Source organism: Dama dama, chromosome 3, assembly GCF_033118175.1.
Source record: "Dama dama isolate Ldn47 chromosome 3, ASM3311817v1, whole genome shotgun sequence".
NCBI lineage: Eukaryota > Metazoa > Chordata > Mammalia > Artiodactyla > Cervidae > Dama > Dama dama.
In genome coordinates this window covers 49,159,644-49,179,499 of record NC_083683.1, presented here as the reverse complement: position 1 = coordinate 49,179,499, position 19,856 = coordinate 49,159,644, and the positions used below count along the sequence as shown (strand labels likewise).

Genomic DNA, 19,856 nt, shown 5'->3' with positions numbered 1-19,856 from the left:
GGAAACCCCAAAGAGGGACCTCTTATTTCTTAAAGTTTGATGGCTATAAAATTCTACCCCAGGAAATTAACATTGTATATACCCCTTCTAGCTTGTGGAAGAGAAACCAGATAAACAAAATTGTTTAAGTCCTGTGCTACATGAGATTAATTAAACTTTGATTGGGGGCTGGGGGTGCTTCTGTGATAAGGGCTTTAAACCTGCCGGCTCTGACTCCAAGAGCTTCCGTTGGCTCTTTACAGGGCACTCTGGCTTCTTTCTCCGGTCTCAGCTCTGTTTCTTCGAGGGACGATTTGGTGCCAGGAATACCCAATTAAATTCAGTACTTCTGTGCAACAGTGAGAAAGGATGGTATTAATAATAAGGCTTCTTTGCAACTGAACAAACAGAGGTTCTTTTTCTCTATCATTTCTTTGAAACAGATGCTTGTTCAGAGTGATTCAACAGTTTAAAATGTAAGTTATCACTCAGTATCTTAAATACTTTATTTACATGTGGCCAAAATACATACCTTGAAAACTCCACTTAACAAATACCTCCTGAATGCCCACTGTGTTCCAGGTACTAGGTATTTTATTTACTACAGGTTTGCAAATTCCTACCCCAAACCGCTTTGTTCAGTTTTCTCCCAGATCTACTGCCATCATCTAAGTTCAAATGTGATCTGTACTAAGATGAAGTTTGTTTTGTTTTTTTTTTTTTTTCTGTTGAACCTTTAGCATATAGTGCAGAACCAACCTCACCAGGGGAATATGTGATTTAGTGAAATATTTATTCCTTTTCCTATAACATATTCTCCCATCTAATACTTCTTGTTACTGCAAAGATAAGACAGTTTTACAACCAGTAATGAATGAATGATAGGCAATTTTTCTAGAATTGTTTTTCATTTTTGTTAGCTTTATGGAGGTTTTCACATTTTCATATAGGTGTAAAAATGTGTGTGTGTGTATATATGTATATAGTGTATATGTGTGTGTGTACCAGAAAAACATTCTGATAAGTAATTTGGCACATATTATTTTTATTTTATTTTTTATTTTTTTCAAACTTGAAACTTTTCATTTTGAATCGGGGTATAGCCGGTTAATAATGTTATGATAGTTTCAAGTGAACAGTGAAAGGACTCAGCCTTACATATACATGTATCCATTCCTCCCCAACCCCCGCCTCGCATCCAGCCTGTTGACATATATTCTTTTAACAGCTTCAGAGAGAACATAGATCATTTGTTGTCAGTTATTTCAATATTTTTTCTACAATGAAAGGAATCGTAAAAAATTCCATTCCTTATTTATTTGTTCAAGTGCCTGTTTATAGGCTTTTATGACTAATTCCTTGATTTTGTTAAAGTTGGTGGGTAAAAGTAGACTATTTGAGTTATACACTGACAAAACGTTGCTCCTTCATTTAAAAGACTGATTCAGATGGCTGACTCTGGGCTATCTTTTGGAGATGGTTATGAACATATTATGCTGTTACTTAGGAATCTTTTCAGGGGCTGCTGGGGCAAAATGTGCAATTAGTCCTTTACTCAATTGCATAGTTCATGTGTAGTATTCATTTGACTTTATATTAGTAAATGAAATTATAAATTTAGTGACAAAAAGAAATCATATGTTAATAGCTGTATATATTAAGATCATTATTATGGCATGATTTCTTTAGGTTACATCTGAAAACTGTTCTTTACTCTCATCACAAATGATTTTGTCTACCCCCCCACACACACTAAGATCTTGAACAAACACTGACATGTCTTCTAACAGCTCAAGGCCATGTCCGTGGAATGACACAATCCCCCTTAAGTTCCTGTCTGGAGAAATTCAAGGCTGACTAAAGAATTCACCATCTGTTCCAGCCAATACCTGAATAGGGCCCCTTTTCTCCAGTGTCTGTGGGAAGGTAAGAGTCTCACTTCCACAGGGCCAGTTAATAATCCCAGGTGGCCTAATTACATTAATCCACCCCCACCGCCTCACTTGCTTTTTGTAATTTTCCACTTCCCTGACTTTGCTCAAGTCCCCACTCCATCTCTACATCCCTACGTGGATCAGAGTTGAGTTTGGTTTTCTACTGAAGTCCTTTTCCCCCACTGCAGTAGTTACTGAAGAAAGGCTGTTCTTAAACTACCTTCAACTAACGTCCAGCTTTGTTTTTCCTTAATGCATACAGCCCAAAACTTGAAGGAATTAAAATATGGATGCCTGGAAACTTGTAGCTGACCTCAGAAACATGTCATAGCAACAGTCTCTGAATTAAGTATGGTCGAATGGCTACTGGCCACAGTCCAGACAGCTGGTGATTTACAGTACATTCTAGTAAGAGAATTTGAAATAATGTTCTGTTCATCTCAACTATTCCTTGCATAAAATGAAAGATTCCAAAAGGGAAACCTGAAGACATAAATCAGTAGAGCCTGGATGGAGCTTGAGCTAATTTAAAACTAGCTTCACAAAACTGGATCCTGATCTAGAATATATATGAGTGCTAGACTGATCAACTTTGAGTGTGATCCCGTAGGTCATAGAGGACAGGATAACATAGTGAAATAGCATGACTTTTGTGGTCAGAAGGACCTGGGTGTAAATCTCAATTCTACATTAGCTTGGCTTTGTGAACTTGGGCAGATTGCATCCTTTCTGACCCTTGTCCTAGAAGATGGAGATGACATTGCCTTCTTCCAGAGCTCTTGCTAGGAGATCATATCTGGGGAAGGTGAGAACTGGCATACAGCGAGTTCTTTTCTCCTCCCTTTCCTCCCTTTCCTGGTGGTATGGAAGAAGGGAGGACTTGTCTCCTGAGAACCCAGAGGACACAGGCATGTCACGGGGGCAGGGGGAGAGGGGGGGAAGGTATTGAGGAGGTGGCCAAAGGAAATCAGTTTGAAACAGACAAAGGTGGGAAGCACCAAATTGTATTTGTGTGTTTGTAGGGGCGGTTTGCAGGGGTGATAAGTCATTGAAATAGACAGTGGGTAAGATAGAACAGTAAAGAGAGGATAAGGAACTGAAAGAGTGAAGAAAGACAACACTAAAAATTTTGCCTTTTTCTGAGTCAGAGTGAGCTGTATGGAACACAGAGCAAGGGGCTCAGAATGACCCATCAGGCTTTAAATTGGATGATTTAAACTATGGCATGTCGTAGAAGGAAGAAACCAACCATCAGAAGAGTTGTAAACAGGTACCCTCCACCCTAAAGCTAATATATAATTTATAGTACCCTTTGGAAAGTTCAGAATTATTTATTGTTTCTTTAACTTTGTGCACAAACACATAAATCCCCCCACTTCGAACATGGTGGGGGAGGTAGGGCAAAATGTCTGTATTTATCATGGGATTTGAGCCATCCTGCCAAAGAAGATTCACAGTCACTATTTTGGGATGAATAGGATTGATCTCTGAGATACTAGAAGAAAAACTGAAAGTGAAGTCGCTCAGTTGTGTCCAACTCTTTGCGACCCTATGGACTGTAGCCTACTAGGCTCCTCCCTCCATGGGATTCTCCAGGCAAGAATACTGGAGTGGGTTGCCATTTCCTTCTCCAGGGGATCTTCCTGACTCAGGGATCGAACCCGGGTCTCCTGCACTGCAGGCAGACACTTTAACCTCTGAGCCACCAGGGAAGCCCCAGAAGAAAAAAGGAATGTCCAAATAAGAGACACAATTTTCATCAGTTGTTTAAATATTGATCACAAAAGCCTCACAAATACTTCTTGGGTTTTTCATATATTTTGAAACACCGAGGAAGCCATCTGTGGGAAATTCAGCAGCTGCATTAAAGAGTATTCTTTTTGAAATGAATTAGAATAAATATATATAAGAAAGGGTCCAGCATGATGTCCAGCAAACAATAGAGGCTCAACAAGTGTTAGGGGAATCCAGTGCAATCCTTTAATCCATATTTAATACAAAGCATTATCTGACAGCCCTTTGCTTCAGAGCAGAAATGTTTGGGTTCCGAAATGTGGCTGGGGTAAGCCTCAGAAGACAGTTCAGTTCAGTTGCTCAGTCGTGTCCAACTCTTTGCAACCCCATGGACTGTAGCCAGCAGGTTCCTCTCTCCATGGGGATTCTCTAGGCAAGAATATTGGAGTGGGTCACTTAGAAGTTATAATTACCTAACAAACATTTTTTAGTATCTGCTTACAGCAAGTCATAGACACCAAACAGCCAACTAGCAGTGTTTGGGAATAATTGACTCAAATTTGTTTTATTCACCATGTTATTTGGCATCATGAAGACCTAGTTTGAATCTACTCTGCATCATGGCATTAAGCTAGAACCAAATTTTGAGGAGCTAGGAATCCCTAATTGATTTGGTGGCTTTTTCCTTGTTTTCTGAAAGAATCCCCCCACTGACCCCCTTCTTAGCAAAGGTGCTTTCTATTCAACCTACCCCCATCTAAACCTAAATGAAGGGAAAACTGAGGAAATGTATTTATATTTATCCTCATATTCACCATTTTCAATGCACGTGTTTCCTTCCTGAAGATCCAAGTTCCCATCTAGTAGCTATCTTTCAGGGCAGATCTTCTGGCAATAAATTCTGTTTCCCTTTATCAGAAAATATTTTTGTTTCATCTTCATTCGTAAATGTTTTAACTGAGAAACAGTTTGCTTCAGTAACATACACATTATATCTACTACTGTGGGCAGGAATCCCTTAGAAGAAATGGAGTAACCATCATAGTCAACAAAAGAGTCCGAAATGCAGTACTTGGATGCAATCTCAAAAACGACAGAATGATCTCTGTTCATTTCCAAGGCAAACCGTTCAATATCATGGTAATCCAAGTCTATGCCCCAACCAGTAACACTGAAGAAGCTGAAGTTGAACGGTTCTATGAAGACCTACAAGACCTTTTAGAACTAACACCCAAAAAAGATGTCCTTTTCATTATAGGGGACTGGAATGCAAAAGTAGGAAGTCAAGAAACACCTGGAATAACAGGCAAATTTGGCCTTGGAGTACAGAATGAAGCAGGGCAAAGGCTAATAGAGCTTTGCCAAGAGAACGCACTGGTCATAGCAAACACCCTCTTCCAACAACACAAGAGAAGACTCTATACATGGACATCACCAGATGGCCAACACTGAAATCAGATTGATTATATTATTAGCAGCCAAAGATGGAGAAGCTCTATACAGTCAGCAAAAATAAGACTGGGAGCTGACTGTGGCTAAGATCATGAACTCCTTATTGCCAAATTCAGACTTAAATTGAAGAAAGTGTGGAAAACCACTAGACCCTTCAGGTATTATCTAAATCAAATCCCTTATGACTATACAGTGAAAGTGACAAATAGATTCAAGGGATTAGATCTGATAGAGTGCCTGAAGAACTGTGGATGGAGGTTCGTGACATTGTACAGGAGACAGGGATCAAGACCATCCGCAAAAAAAAGAAATGCGAAACAGCAAAATGTCTGTCTGAGGAGGCCTTGCAAATAACTGTGAAAAGAGAAGTAAAAAGCAAAGGAGAAAAGGAAAGATATACCCATGTGAATGCAGAGTTCCAAAGAATAGCAAGGAGATATAAGAAAGCCTTCCTCAGTGATCAGTGCAAAGAAATAGAGGAAAACAATAGAATAGGAAAGACCAGAGATCTCTTCAAGAAAATTAGAGATACCAAGGGAATATTTCATGCAAAGATGGGCTCAATAAAGGACAGAAATGGTATGGACCTAACAGAAGCAGAAGATATTAAGAAAAGGTGGCAAGAATACACAGAAGAACTGTACAAAAAGATCTTCACAACCCAGATAATCATGATAGTGTGATCACTCACCTAGAGCCAGACATCCTGGAATGCGAAGTCAAGTGGGCCTTAGGAAGCATCACTATGAACAAAGCTAATGGAGGTGATGGAATTCCAGTTGAGCTATTTCAAATCCTACAAGATGAGGCTGTGAAAGTGTTGCACTCAACATGTCAGCAAATTTGGAAAACTCAGCAGTGGCCACAGGACTGGAAAAGGTCCGTTTTCATTCCAATCCCTAAGAAAGGCAATGCCAAAGATTGCTCAAACTACCGCACAATTGCACTCATCTCACATGCTAGCAAAGTAATGCTCAAAATTCTCCAAGCCAGGCTTCAGCAATACGTGAACGGTGAACTTCCAGATGTTCAAGCTGGTTTTAGAAGAGGCAGAGGAACAGGAGATCAAATTGCCAACATCCGCTGGATCATCGAAAAAGCAAGAGAGTTCCAGAAAAACATCTATTTCTGCTTTATTGACTTTGCCAAAGCCTTTGTCTGTGTGGATCAAGCAAACTGTGGAAAATTCTGAAAGAGATGGGAATACCAGACCACCTGACCTGCCTCTTGAGAAACCTGTATGCAGGTCAGGAAGCAACAGTTAGAACTGGACATGGAACAACAGACTGGTTCCATATCAGGAAAGGAGTACATCAAGGCTGCATATTGTCACCCTGCTTATTTAACTTCTATGCAGAGTACATCATGCGAAACGCTGGGCTGGAAGAAGCACAAGGTGGAATCAAGATTGCTGGCAGAAATATCAATAACCTCAGATATGCAGATGACACCACCCTTATGGCAGAAAACGAAGAAGAACTAAAGAGCCTCTTGATGAAAGTGACAGAGGAGAGTGAAAAAGTTGGCTTAAAGCTCAACATTCAGAAAACTAAAATCATGGCATCTGGTCCTATCACTTAATGGCAAATAGATGGGGAAACAGTGGAAATAATGGCTGACTTTATTTTTTGGGGCTCCAAAATCACTGCAGATGGTGATTGCAGCCATGAAATTAAAAGTCGCTTACTCCTTGGAAGAAAAATTATGACCAACCTAGATAGCACATTAAAAAGCAGAGACATTACTTTGTCGACAAAATCCATCTAGTCAAGGCTATGGTTTTTCTAGTAGTCATGTATGGATGTGAGATTTGGACTATAAAGAAAGCTGAGCACAGAAGAATTGATGCTTTTGAACTGTGGTGTTGGAGAAGCCTCTTGAGAGTCCCTTGGACTGCAAGGAGATCCAACCAGTCCATCCTAAAGGAGATCAGTCCTGGGTGTTCATTGGAAGGACTGATGTTGAAGCTGAAACTCCAATACTTTGGCCACCTAATGTGAAGAGCTGACTCGTTGGAAAAGATTCTGATGCTGGAAAAGATTAAGGAAGGAGGAGAAGGGGATGACAGTGGATGAGATGGTTGGATGGCATCACCGACTCAATGGACATGAGTTTGGGTAAACTCCAGGAGTTGGTGATGGACAGGGAGGCCTGGCATGCTGCGAATCTCGGGGTCGCAAAGAGTCAGACACAACTGAGTGACTGAACTGAACTGAACCGAACATACACAAATCTTAAGGTACAGCTTAATGAATTTTTATGTATGTATACACACAAATAACTACCACTCTGTGCATGTATGCTAAGTGCTAAGTCACCTCAGTCATATCTGACTCTTTGTGACCCCATGAATTGTAGCTTGCCAGCCTCCTCTGTCCACGGGATTCTATATGCAAGAATACTAGAGTCAGTTGCCATGCCTTCCTCCAGGGGATCTTCCCAACCCAGGGACTGAACCTGCCTCTCTTAGGTCTCCTGCATTGGCAGGCAGGGTCTTTACCACTAGCGCCACCTGGGAAGCCCACCTACCACCCCAATAAAAATATAAACATTTCTGACATCCACAAAGTTCACTCATGCCCCTGTGTAGTCAGTTTCCTTCCTTCCAGACCTTGGCAATCACTAATCTGTTCTCAGTTGCTATTGTTTTGTCTTTTCTAAAATGTCACATAAATAGACTCATATAATATGTGCTCTTTGGAGTCTGGCTTCTTTGACTTAGCACAAAGCACTTGAGAATTATTCATGTCATTGCCTATAACCACAGTTCATTCCTCTTCATTGCTGAGTAGTATTCTATCATAAGGATGTAGTACAGCTTGTTTATCCATTTACCCTGAAAATATGTTGTTTCCCATTTCTGGAAATTTTAAATAGAGCTGCTATAAAAGTAGAGTGCAAGTTTTTGGGTGAATATGATTTTCATTCATCCAGAGTAAATATCTAGGAAGGGATTGCTGAATTATAAGGTCAGTATATGTTTAATATTGTAAGGAACTACCAAACTGTTTTTCAAAGTGCTCTAGCATTTTATATCTCCACAACAGTGCATGAGTTTCAGTTGCTTTGCAACTACCTGAGCACTTGATATTGTTTGTTTAATTTTATTTTAGCCATTCTGAGAGGGGGTATCGCTACTATGGTTTTAATTCCCCGGTAGCACAGACAGTAAAGAATCTGCCTACCATGCAGGAGACCCAGGTTTGATCCCTGGGTCAGGAAGATCCCCTGGAGGAGAGAATGGCAACCCACTCCAGTATTCTTGCCTGGGAAATCCAATGGACAGAGGAGCCTGGTGGGCTACAGTTCATGGTCACGTAGAGTCAGGCCTGAGTGAGCAACACTTTCACACTTAATAACTAACAATGTTGAGCATCTTTTTATGTGAATCTCTTTTTACATAATTATTTGCCATCTGTATATCATCTCTGGTGAAAGTTTTTCAAATCTTTTGACCCCCTCCCTTTTTAAACTGGGTCATTTTTTTCCTTATTGCTGAGTTTTGGAAAGTTATTTACATACTGCAGCTACAAGTCCTTGATTAGCTATGTGTTCTGCAAGTATTTTCCCTCAGTCTATAGCTAGTCTTTTTATTTTCTTAAGTGTCTTTCAAAGAAAAGAAGGTTTTAATTGTGATGAAGTCCAATTAATCGTTTGTTTGTTTTTCATTTTTTTATTTGTGCTTTTGTGTCATATCCAAAAAGTCTTTGACTAATCCAAGGTCACAAAGATATTTCCTATGTTTTGTTCTAGAACATTTATTGTTTTACACTGAACATTCAGGTCTATGATACATTTTGAGTTCATGTTTATATATGGTTCAAGGAATAGTCAAGGTTCTTTTCTTTTTTTTTTTTTGGCATATCAATGTGCAACTGTTCCAGCACCATTTTTCAACTCCTTGACTCCATTTGCTTCACTGGCTCTCCATGAACAGTTTACTTCATCTTTATTACATCTTTCAAAAATTGTGTTTCATACTTGCATTGGCCAAGAACTGAGTTTTGGACGTTAATAATAAAATACTCAAATGACTTAGGAAGGAAGCAAGGGAGGGAGGGAAGGAAATAAAAAGCAAGACAGACAAACTCAATTGAAAATCTCTGGGCTGCTGGCCCTGGCTTGCCTCCTGGCTGAGGGGACCACCAACCTCACACACAGCCCAGAAAAGGTCTAAGCCTGGGGTCCCAGCTGGGGAAGGCATAGTTAGGTGCCTGTCTCAGGAAAGGGGGCCAGGACAGCCTGAGCAGGACTGCATAAGGCCCTCCCAATGCAGGAGGCATAAGAGATGCGGGTTTGATCCCTGGGTCGGGAAGATCCCCTGAAGGAGCGCATAGCAATGACTCCAATATTCTTGTCTTGAGACCCCCATGGACAGAGGAGCCTGATGGGCTACAGTCCATAGGGTTGCAAAGTGTCAGACATGACTGAAATGTCTTAGCATGCATGCATGCAGGGCAGAGGGTATCAAAAGAGAAAAGAAAGCTCTGATTGGAGTCTAGATGCTATGGAACCAATCTCTCTTCTTTCGGTTATATTCAGGTTTGAGTCACTGTTTTTAGTGTAAAATACCAAAAGCCCCCACAACTGAATAGGTAATCTCTTGTCCCTGCTGAGACGTTAGTAAATGTGAACAAGCCCAATGTAGATTTGGCAGCCTAGTAAAAAGCGTGAGCAGAAAGTTTTCCTCCTCCTCTTCCTCTTCCTCCTTCCATCTGAAAGGTAAGAGAAAGGAACAATTAGTCAAATCACCCAAATAAATTCTTCTAGCCTCAGCTACCAAAAATTGTGTGGCCAAGCTTGGTGGCTGGCTACAAGATACAGAGATGTGGTAAGTGAGCCACTGGCCAGGCTTCCGTTCAGCATTGCAGGTGGAAGTCTGTTTTCTTTCTTTTTTTTTTTTTTGGAAGTCTGTTTTCTATTGCTTTCTTGTTGCTATCTTTGCATCCTAGAAGAGGCAGCATATGTGAGACACGTCTGTCTTGTGCACTATCTTTCTCATTGTTGTTGTCTTAAAGTTAAAATCACAGAAAGTGTTGATATGATGAGATATTTGTGTGTTTCTAATGAATTGGTCATGTGCATCAACATTCTTAATACATTTGAATTCACACGTTCTACTGTGCTCAGCTCGGTGCGACGATGTCTGCATTAATCACTTGGTTTAGTTGCTTCATGCAGACCTAACTTCGGGTTGAATTAGTACCACACCAACCAATTGGAAATGTGAGAACAGGTTCAGTGAAGATGGCCTACAGTTGATTCTCCTGTATTTGCCGATGCAGAACCTGCAAATACAGAGGACCTGACTGTACCATTTTATATAAGGAACTTGAGCATCCACAGGTTTTGTGGATTTGTGGGGTCCTGGAAGCAGACCCGCATGAATACCAACGGACAACTGTGTATAAGAAACTGAAATAATGGCTAAAGTGATTCAGTAAATTGCTAATTTCCAATGCTTTCATAGGACTTTACTCATATCGTATTGCACTTAGTTGTACTCATGCCTTTTCCTCCAAGTTCCGCAAGCCTCTTGGGTACTAGTTCTATCTAGTTCATCTATACATCTACAATACATCTCCTTCATCCTCGCGTTTAGAAAAGTGGCTAATTCAGGACATATGTTTGATAAAATATCTATTGATTTTGATTGAAAATTATGTAATTTGCTGAAGACATAGAAGAAATTTTGTCATAGCTGTGGCTATCACAAAGTCTGAAGAGCTGAAACCATTGATTTTGATGTCATAAACAGGCTGAAATTCAACCTGCTTTCAGCAATTTGGAGTGTCGGGCTATTAAAAACCACAAAGAAATTAACGAAAATAGCAGACAAAAACCCCTTTAAAAGTTATTTTTAACTGAGTTTTCTTAAATATAAGATGGCTATCTGGCTTGATAGGGGCTATTTAAGTAAAAAAGATCTAGTAGTTTTCAGTGGCCATGAACTCAATACCAGTGCGATGTGGCAGCTTACAAGGCTAATGCAATTTAAATGACAAGTAAGTAGTATATTCATTATATTTCCTGCTGGTCAAGCCACATATAGAATGAAACATGCAGTTTCTAGTACTACATTCCAAGGGGAAAATTTGCAATTAGAACATGTGCAGTAACGTGGCAATAGATGACGGTTAACCCATAATATGTATATGACTGAATAATTTTTGACTCACTGAATTTAATGAGTGAGAACGGGCCCTGTCATTTGCAATGTAGCTAAGAAAGTGTTTTTTTGTGGGCTCAGATTGAGCTGTCTCTAGGAGCTGGTTTTTGCTCTTGGGAGACATGTGGGCATAATCTAATAGAGCTCTGTTAGAAGTAGTGAGGATTACGGGGTTGAAGAAGCAAAGCCCCTTGAATGTCAACTTCCTGGTACTTTTCTACCTGGAACCTGTAAAATGCAGCCTTTAGTCACTGTTTTCTCCTGCACAGACGCTGTGATTCTCCTTCTGCCTCAGTTTAGTGCCTCAAACTGCCTAATCCCACTCCAGGGCCATATAGCCTAGAGGGGTTCTGTTGGGACTAGCTATTGACATGGGGAGACTTCCCAGGTGGCGCTAGTGATAAAGAACCTGCCTGCCACTGCAGGAGTTGTAAGAAATATAGGTTCTATCCCTGAGTTGGGAAGATCCTTCGGAGGAGGGCATGGCACTCCAGTATTCTTGCCTGGAGAATCCCATGGACAGAGGAACCTGGTGAGCTACCGGCCATAGGGTTAAAAAGAGTTGGACACAACTAAAGCGACTGAGCGCACACAGCACATTGACATGGGGAATTCTTAGAAAATATAAAGCATCAATATGAACATCCGCAGTCAGCTGCCATAGTGCATGCTCCTGCTCTGGGTACTCCTGTTGCCCTCTTATCCCTGCAACCCCTCCCCACCATCTTCTATGTGATGTCCGGCAGTAGCATCTTCCTGCCCTTCTCACCCTTGTGCACTGACTCCTGGCTCCCTCAGACTTCTGCTTCCTCTGTGCTCTCTGCTGTTGCCCTTTGGCGTACTCCACCCACTGGTCCTGGCATACATCAACCCCTCTTACTGTTGGTTTCTCATCTTTTCCAGCATTTACTTTTTCAGATTCTTAGCTAGTTTGAATGAATGTGACAGTTTTTGTTGTTCAGTCGCTCAGCCGTGTCCAACTCTTTGCAATCCCATGGACTGCAGCACAACAGGCTCTCCCAGAGCCTGCTCAAACTCATGTCCATTGAATCAGTGGTGCCATCCAACCATCTCATCCTCTGTCGTCCCCTTCTCCTCCTGCCTTCAATCTTTCCCAGCATCAGGGTCTTTTCTAATGAGTCAGCTCTTCGCACCAGGTGGCCAAAGGATTGGAGCTTCTGTTTCAGCATCAGTCCTTCCAATAAATATTCAGGGTTGATTTCTTTTAGGATGGACTGGTTGGATCTCCTTGCAGTCCAAGGGACTCTCAAGAGTTTTCTCCAACACCACAATTTTATGAGAGTGCACTAAGATTTAATCTTTTTTTTTTTTTAAGTTGCTTTCTCCTCCTGCCTCATAGCTGCTGCTGCTGCTGCTGCTAAGTCACTTCAGTCGTGTCCAACTCTATTAGACCCCATGGACTGCAGCCTACCAGGCTCCTCCGTCCACGGGATACTCCAGGCAAGAGTACTGGAGTGGGTTGCCATTGCCTTCTCCGCCTGCCTCATAGCACACGGGTTAAATGTATAATCTCTGGAGTCAAACATGTAGGTTCAAATCCTGATCCTGCCACTAACAGATGGTATTAACTTGGGAAAGTTCTTCATATCACTGAGCATTAGGTTCTTGATCTATAAAATGAATATTAAAACTAGTTGGGGAAAAAAAAAAAAAAAACAAACTAGTTGGGGAGATCCCCTGGAGAAGGAAATGGCAACCCACTCCAGTATCCTTGCCTGGAAAATCTCATGGACAGAGGAGCCTGGTGGGCTGCAGTCCATGGGGTCGTAAAGAGTCGGGCATGACTGAGCGACTAACACACTTACTGCATGATAACAAACTTAGAGTTACTAGGGGGAAAGTGGGATGGGGGAAAGGATAAATTGAGAGTTTAGGATTGGCATATACACACTACTATAAATAAAATAGAAAACTAATAGGGAACTACTGTATAATTCAGGGAATTCTTCTCAATACTCTGTAATGATCTATATGAGAAAAGAATCCCAAAAGGAGTGAATACATGTATATGTATAACTGATTCACATTGCTGTACAACAAAAACTAATACGACTTTGTAAATTGACTATACTCCAAAAAAAATTTTTTAAATACTACTGCATAGATTAAATGAGATAATGTAAGTAAAGGTCTGACAAGGTATCTGGCATATAGTAAACCCCAAAAATGAAAGTTATTATCACATATCATGTATAACTATATGCCACATAGCTTTATATATCTAGCTACTGTAACAGAATTATTTTAAAAAGGCCCCTTTATTACCCTAATCAAATTTCTCCAGTTCTGCATTGTTGATGTTTTTTTGTTGTTGTTTTTGTTGATGTTTATTAGAGGAGATTGAATAACAAATTGTGGAGAAGTTTTGAATTTAGTTGAGTGGAATATTTACAGTTAACATATGGTACTGGCTTTAGCTTAGGAATCAAAAATTAAATTTTCTTTTTCTTTTTTCACATTACTTTATCCTCGAAGCAGAGTGGGCCAACTGCCCATAATATCTGGGCAACAAAACCAAGTTCAATGAAAATTTATTCACTCTTGGACTTTTGTATTATTTGAGTTAGTAAATCAATATTAACTTGCATGGTATCCTCATAGGCATGAATTAAATTAGTTCAAGGGCTTTTTCCAAAGGAGCCAAGCCTCATAATTTTATCTGGTCATTATCTAGAATATTACGGTTTTTAAATGTTGGGTCACAGACATTGCTAGTGCATAGAAATTCCTTTTGGGAATTCAGAAACCTATCTGTTTGTTCCTTTTAATATTGGTGTGTCCTAGCCAATGACTCTTTAAATAATATTATTGCTCAGTATTTTTCCTTATTAAAAAGCATCTGGATCCCAGACCAGCTAAAATCAGGAAAACACGAGGAAGAGAAGTCAAAGCTGTGCCCAGTGAGAATAGCAAGAAAATGAAATCGAAGCTGAGTAAAGAAAGAGGTGGAGGAGAGAAAACAAAGAGACTGTCCTTTTAGAGCAATCTGGGATGCAGTGTCTGCTCTGAACCCAAGGAGCCTCAGAGCAGGGAGAGCCGCTTAGACTGACGACCTGTTCCTCATGGCTCACAAAGGAAAAGGGATGCTGCCAGTTGCAGGGCACCAAACAAATACAAACCCTAGTCTTGGGGGGCATGTGAAGGACTCCTTGTCCCTGAGAAAAATTCCACAAAGACCCTTTATATTCAACAAAGGAATGACTAAGCCCCAGACACCAGAAGGGCTGGCAGGAGGCACTCACCTGAGCGGTGCCTTGAAGGAAATGGTGTGTGGAGCCCAAGGTGGTTAGGTTTTGTCTCATCACTTCAGAAATCAGAGAAAAAAGGATTTCTTCCTTACAGAAGAGAGCATTTAACCAGTTGCTAGAGTACACATTCATCCCATCACATCACTGAGCTTCTGCCCCATTTATACTAAACCTCTCTGTACCAGGGAGGCCCATGGAGCTTCTGCTTGTGACTGACTTTGGTTGGAGAGTGAACGCCAGAGGAGAGGGAAGAGATGAGGATTGTGGCCTCTTTGCCCGAGGTGATGTCTTAGCCCCAGTCAGGGGGTGGGAGTTGGGAGGGGAATGGCAACTAGAAATTTAGGGAATGTTTTCAAAACAATTCTGGCTGAGGAATGAGTGCCACATACTGACAGAATTATTGTTATGACAGAATTTGTAACATGCTGAGTGAGGGTGGAAGCCAGAGTTGGAAGAACTCCGGATGTAATCAGATCTCCTTAAGGGCCCAGTGACTAAGTGTTGTACAGAAGTAGAAAGGCAAAGACATTGTAAGGACCCCATGGGGTCTTCCCAGGACAGGCCTTCCTGAATATCTACTGCTTTAATTCCTCTCTGAAGTACCTGGCTAATAGTATTTGATGCACATTTCCTGAAATGTTTTACAGATGAAAGGTGTTAACTACTTGATGACCCTAAGCACATAGCCCCAGGCCTCCTGGAGCCTAAGGACAATAATGTTAACCCTGGTGACACCACCCTGTTACCTCACCATCAGTCAGAGAACCCTGCACAATCTGAGCACATATCCTGTGATTCTTGCCCACCAACATGGCTTTTAAAAAGTGTTTTGCGGCACTCGGATCCGAGGCTTCGCGGTCAACGGCTTATTTGCGGGCCCCGCCGCAGCGGACGCGGCTCTTCGGTGGAGAGACGATGGTGGGCCGGAACAGCGCCATCGCCGCCGGCGTGTGCGGGGCCCTTTTCATCGGTTACTGCATTTATTTCAACCGCAAGAGACGGAGGGACCCCAACTTCAAGAACAGGCTGCGAGAACGAAGAAAGAAACAAAAGCTTGCCAAGGAGAGAGCTGGGCTTTCCAAGTTACCTGATCTTAAAGATGCTGAAGCCGTTCAGAAATTCTTTCTAGAAGAAATACAGCATGGTGAAGAATTACTAGCTCAAGGTGAATATGAGAAGGGTGTGGACCATCTGACAAATGCAATTGCTGTGTGTGGACAGCCACAGCAGTTACTGCAAGTGTTGCAACAAACTCTTCCACCACCAGTGTTCCAGATGCTTCTGACTAAGCTCCCAACAATTAGTCAGAGAATTGTAAGTGCTCAGAGCTTGGCTGAAGATGATGTGGAATAAGAAACAAATATCAACATAATGATATCAATTAAAACATATTTTTAAAATCTTAACTCGGAAGATGATCGGCTCTGGGGGAGTAAGGGCAGATGAGCTTGTTATGGACTGTTCTCCACAGTGAAGTCTACCAAAGTTAATTTTTACTTTGTGTAGATCCATTTGTCTGTTTTATTTATTTTTCCCAGTGAAAAGTGTATTTTGATAGAGAGCTTTTCATTTTATAAATACACTATGAATTACTGAAATATGCATTTTGTCTATTCCTAAAATGTGTAATTAGAATGTACATATAACATCCCATTACTTACATTAAAAATACCCACCCGGTGCTCAGTTTTGAAAGATAGGCCCAAAAAAGTGTAGAAGAAAACTGAAGAATATACTTGTTTTGCTCTACATCAGAAAGTTGGCTGGAAACTTGTGTTGATCAAAACTGAGCATTAAAATAAGAGATTATTTCTTTCCATTTAATCTCTTAAATATGTGTAATGTGCTGCTATGCTATAATAACAACTTCACCCCCACCCTTGAAATGTTTTCTTTAAATCAGTGGGTTTGATGTGTTCTGGATATTTATCTCGTATTTTAGATACATGTAGTTGCAGATAGCACCAGGAATTAGACGTCTGTACATTCTTAATCTGGCTGAGTAAGCTTTACCAGTTAATGTCTGCCCACTTGCCTCATATATAAACTGAGGAAATGGGTCTGCTAATTCAGCTTCTAATTCCTTTGGTTTTGTGCAGCATTTTCAGATCCCTCTTTCTGAGGGAAATACCTGTTTGGGCCGCCAGCTCTTGCATTGTTTATACTCTGAATTTTGCATGCTTGCCTGACTTAGCATTTCTGAATTGGTTTTTTAAAAGGCATAACGTGCTGATTTTCACTGAAATCATGCTTCTGTCACTGCTTTTGTAAGTTAACCTGAAACGTAACCTTCACGGTGACTGGGACGATATGCTTGTAAAAGTGTTTGTTCCCTTTTGCTTTTCTCCTCAGTGTACCTCCTTAATCCCCTACCAGCCCTTATCTTGTATGAGAATAAGGTGCAACTTTGTGGCTGAAGACTTGAATGAAGATAATGGGACCTTTTGTTCTCTAAATAGTGACATATTATCTGCAGCCACAGATTGAATATCAGACCTAAGAATAAAGATCCTTGGTACTTAAAAAAAAAAAAAAGTGTTTTGCCAGAACCCTTGGGGAGCTCAGGGTTTTTTTAGGACATGAGCCACCCATCTCCTTGTATGGTCCTGCAATAAATCTTTCTCTGCTCTAAACTCCGACATTTCAGTTTTTTAGACCTCCCTGTGCATCAGGTACATGAACTTAAGCCAACAATATGAGTAAGTGCAGCCAACGGAAGACTGCACAGTAGATGCCATGCCATGGGATAACTGTTTCTGACAGGCGGGTCCGTAGGTAACTGTGAAGCACATTTTTGGGGGTCCCCAGATATCCTGGAATGTGAAGTCAAGTGGGCCTTAGAAAGCATCACTACGAACAAAGCTAGTGGAGGTGATGGAATTGCAGTTGAGCTATTTCAAATCCTGAAAGATGATGCTGTGAAAGTGCTGCACTCAATATGCCAACAAATTTGGAAAACTTAGCAGTGGCCACAGGACTGGAAAAGGTCCGTTTTCATTCCAATCCCTAAGAAAGGCAATGCCAAAGAATGCTCAAACTACTGCACAGTTGCACTCATCTCACACGCTAGTAATGTAATGCTCAAAATTCTCCAAGCAAGGCTTCAGCAATACGTGAACAGTGAACTTCCAGATGTTCAAGCTGGTTTTAGAAAAGGCAGAGGAACCAGAGATCAAATTGCCAACATCCGCTGGATCATTGAAAAAGCAAGAGAGTTCCAGAAAAACATCTATTTCTGCTTTATTGACTATGCCAAAGCCTTTGTCTGTGTGGGTCAAGCAAACTGGAAAATTCTGGAAGAGATGGGCATAGCAGACCACCTGACCTGCCTCTTGAGAAACCTATATACAGGTCAGGAAGCAACAGGTAGAACTGGACATGGAACAACAGACTGGTTCCAAATAGGAAAAGGAGTATGTCAAGGCTATAAATTGTCACCCTGCTTATTTAACTTCTATGCAGAGTACATCATGAGAAATGCTGGGCTTGAAGAAGCACAAGCTGGAATCAAGATTGCCGGGAGAAATATCAATAACCTCAGATATGCAGATGACACCACCCTTATGGCAGAAAGTAAAGAGGAACTAAAAAGCCTCTTGATGAAAGTGAAAGAGGAGAGTGAAAAGGTTGGCTTAAAGCTCAACATTCAGAAAACTAAGATCATGGCATCTGGTCCCATCACTTCATGGGAAATAGATGGGGAAACAGTGGAAACAGTGTCAGACTTTATTTTTTTTGGACTCCAAAATCACTGCAGATGGTGATAGCAGCCATGAAATTAAAAGACGCTTACTCCTTGGAAGGAAAGTGATGACCAACCTAAATAGCATATTAAAAAGCAGAGACATTACTTTGCCAACAAAGGTCCGTCTAGTCAAGGCTATGGTCTTTCCAGTGGTCATGTATGGATGTGAGAGTTGGACTATGAAGAAAGCTGAGCGCCGAAGAATTGATGCTTTTGAACTGTGGTGTTGGAGAAGACTCTTGAGAGTCCCTTGGACTGCAAGGAGATCCAACCAGTCCATCCTAAAGGAGATCAGTCCTGGGTGTTCATTGGAAGGACTGATGCTGAAGCTGAAACTCCAGTACTTTGGCCACCTCATGCGAAGAGTTGACTCATTGGAAAAGACCCTGGTGCTGGGAGGGATTGGGGGCAGGAGGAGAAGGGGACGATAGAGGATGAGATGGCTGGATGGCATCACCGACTCGATGGACATGAGTTTGCGTAAGCTCCGGGAGTTGGTGATGGACAGGGAGGCCTGGCGTGCTGTGATTCATGGGTCGCAAAGAGTCGGACACGACTGAGCAACTGAAATGAACTGAACTGAAAATAAACAGGGGCAATTTGAGAGAGGGGATGTTAGATTTCTCTTTGAGAGGATGGAGTGCTGCTACAGGAAATTCTACAGACTGATGAGGTCAAATTAGATCAGGAGTATGACAAGGCTCTATATTGTCACCCTGCTTATTTAACTTACATGCAGAGTACATCGTGTGACATGCTAGGCTGGGTGAATTACAAGCTAGAACCAAGATTACTGGGAGTAATAGCAACAATCTCAGATATGCTGATGATATCACCTTTATGGCAGAAAGCAAAGAGAACCTAAAGAGCCTCTTGATGAAAGTGAAAGAGGTGAGTGAAAAGGCTGGCTCAAAACTAAACATTCAGAAAACCAAGATTATGGCATCTGATCCCATTTTTTCATGGCAAATAGATGGGGGAAAAAACATATTTTATTTTCTTGGGTTCCAAAGTCACTGCAGGTAGTAACTGCAGCCATGAAATTAAAAGCCGCTTGCTCATTGGAAGAAAAGCTATGACCAACTTAGATAGCATATTAAAAAGCAGAGACATGACTTTGCCAACAAAGGTCTGCATAGTCAAAAGTGTGGTTTTTCCAGTAGTCATGTACGGATATGACAGTTGGACCATAAAGAAATCTGAGTGCCGAAGAATTGATGCTTTCAAATCGTAGTGCTGTAAAAGACTCTTGACAGTCCCTTGGACTTCAAGGAGATCAAAGCAATTAGTCCTAAAGGAAATCAACCCTGAATATTCATCGGAAGAACTGATGGCTTAAGCTGAAGCTCCAACACTTTGGCCACTTGATGTGAAGAGCTAACTCATTGGAAAAGACCCTGATGTTGTGAAAGATTAAAGGCAGGAAGAGAAGGGGTTGACAGAGGATGAGATGGTTGGATAGTGTCACCAACTCAATGGACATGAATTTGAACAAACTCAGGGAGACAGTGGAAGACAGAGGAGCCTGGCATGCCACAGTCCATGGGTTTGCAAAGACTCAGATATGACTTAGC

At 41.2% G+C, this 19,856-nt stretch overlaps 2 protein-coding genes across 6 annotated transcripts in view; both read left to right on the top strand.

Moving 5' to 3' along the window:
* PCED1B (PC-esterase domain containing 1B) overlaps positions 1-19,856 on the top strand; it is a 160,246-nt gene that overhangs the window by 80,599 nt on the left and 59,791 nt on the right. The window lies entirely within an intron of this gene.
* LOC133042378 (mitochondrial import receptor subunit TOM20 homolog) lies at positions 15,378-16,135 on the top strand. The gene has a single exon (XM_061122881.1). It carries the CDS (start codon positions 15,453-15,455, stop codon positions 15,888-15,890), a length of 438 nt encoding a protein of 145 aa, XP_060978864.1. The 5' UTR covers positions 15,378-15,452; the 3' UTR covers positions 15,891-16,135.

Coding starts and splice junctions, on each gene's coding strand:
- LOC133042378 (XM_061122881.1), top strand. CDS start 15,453: ATGGTGGGCCGGAACAGCGCCATCGCCGCCGGCGTGTGCGGGGCCCTT.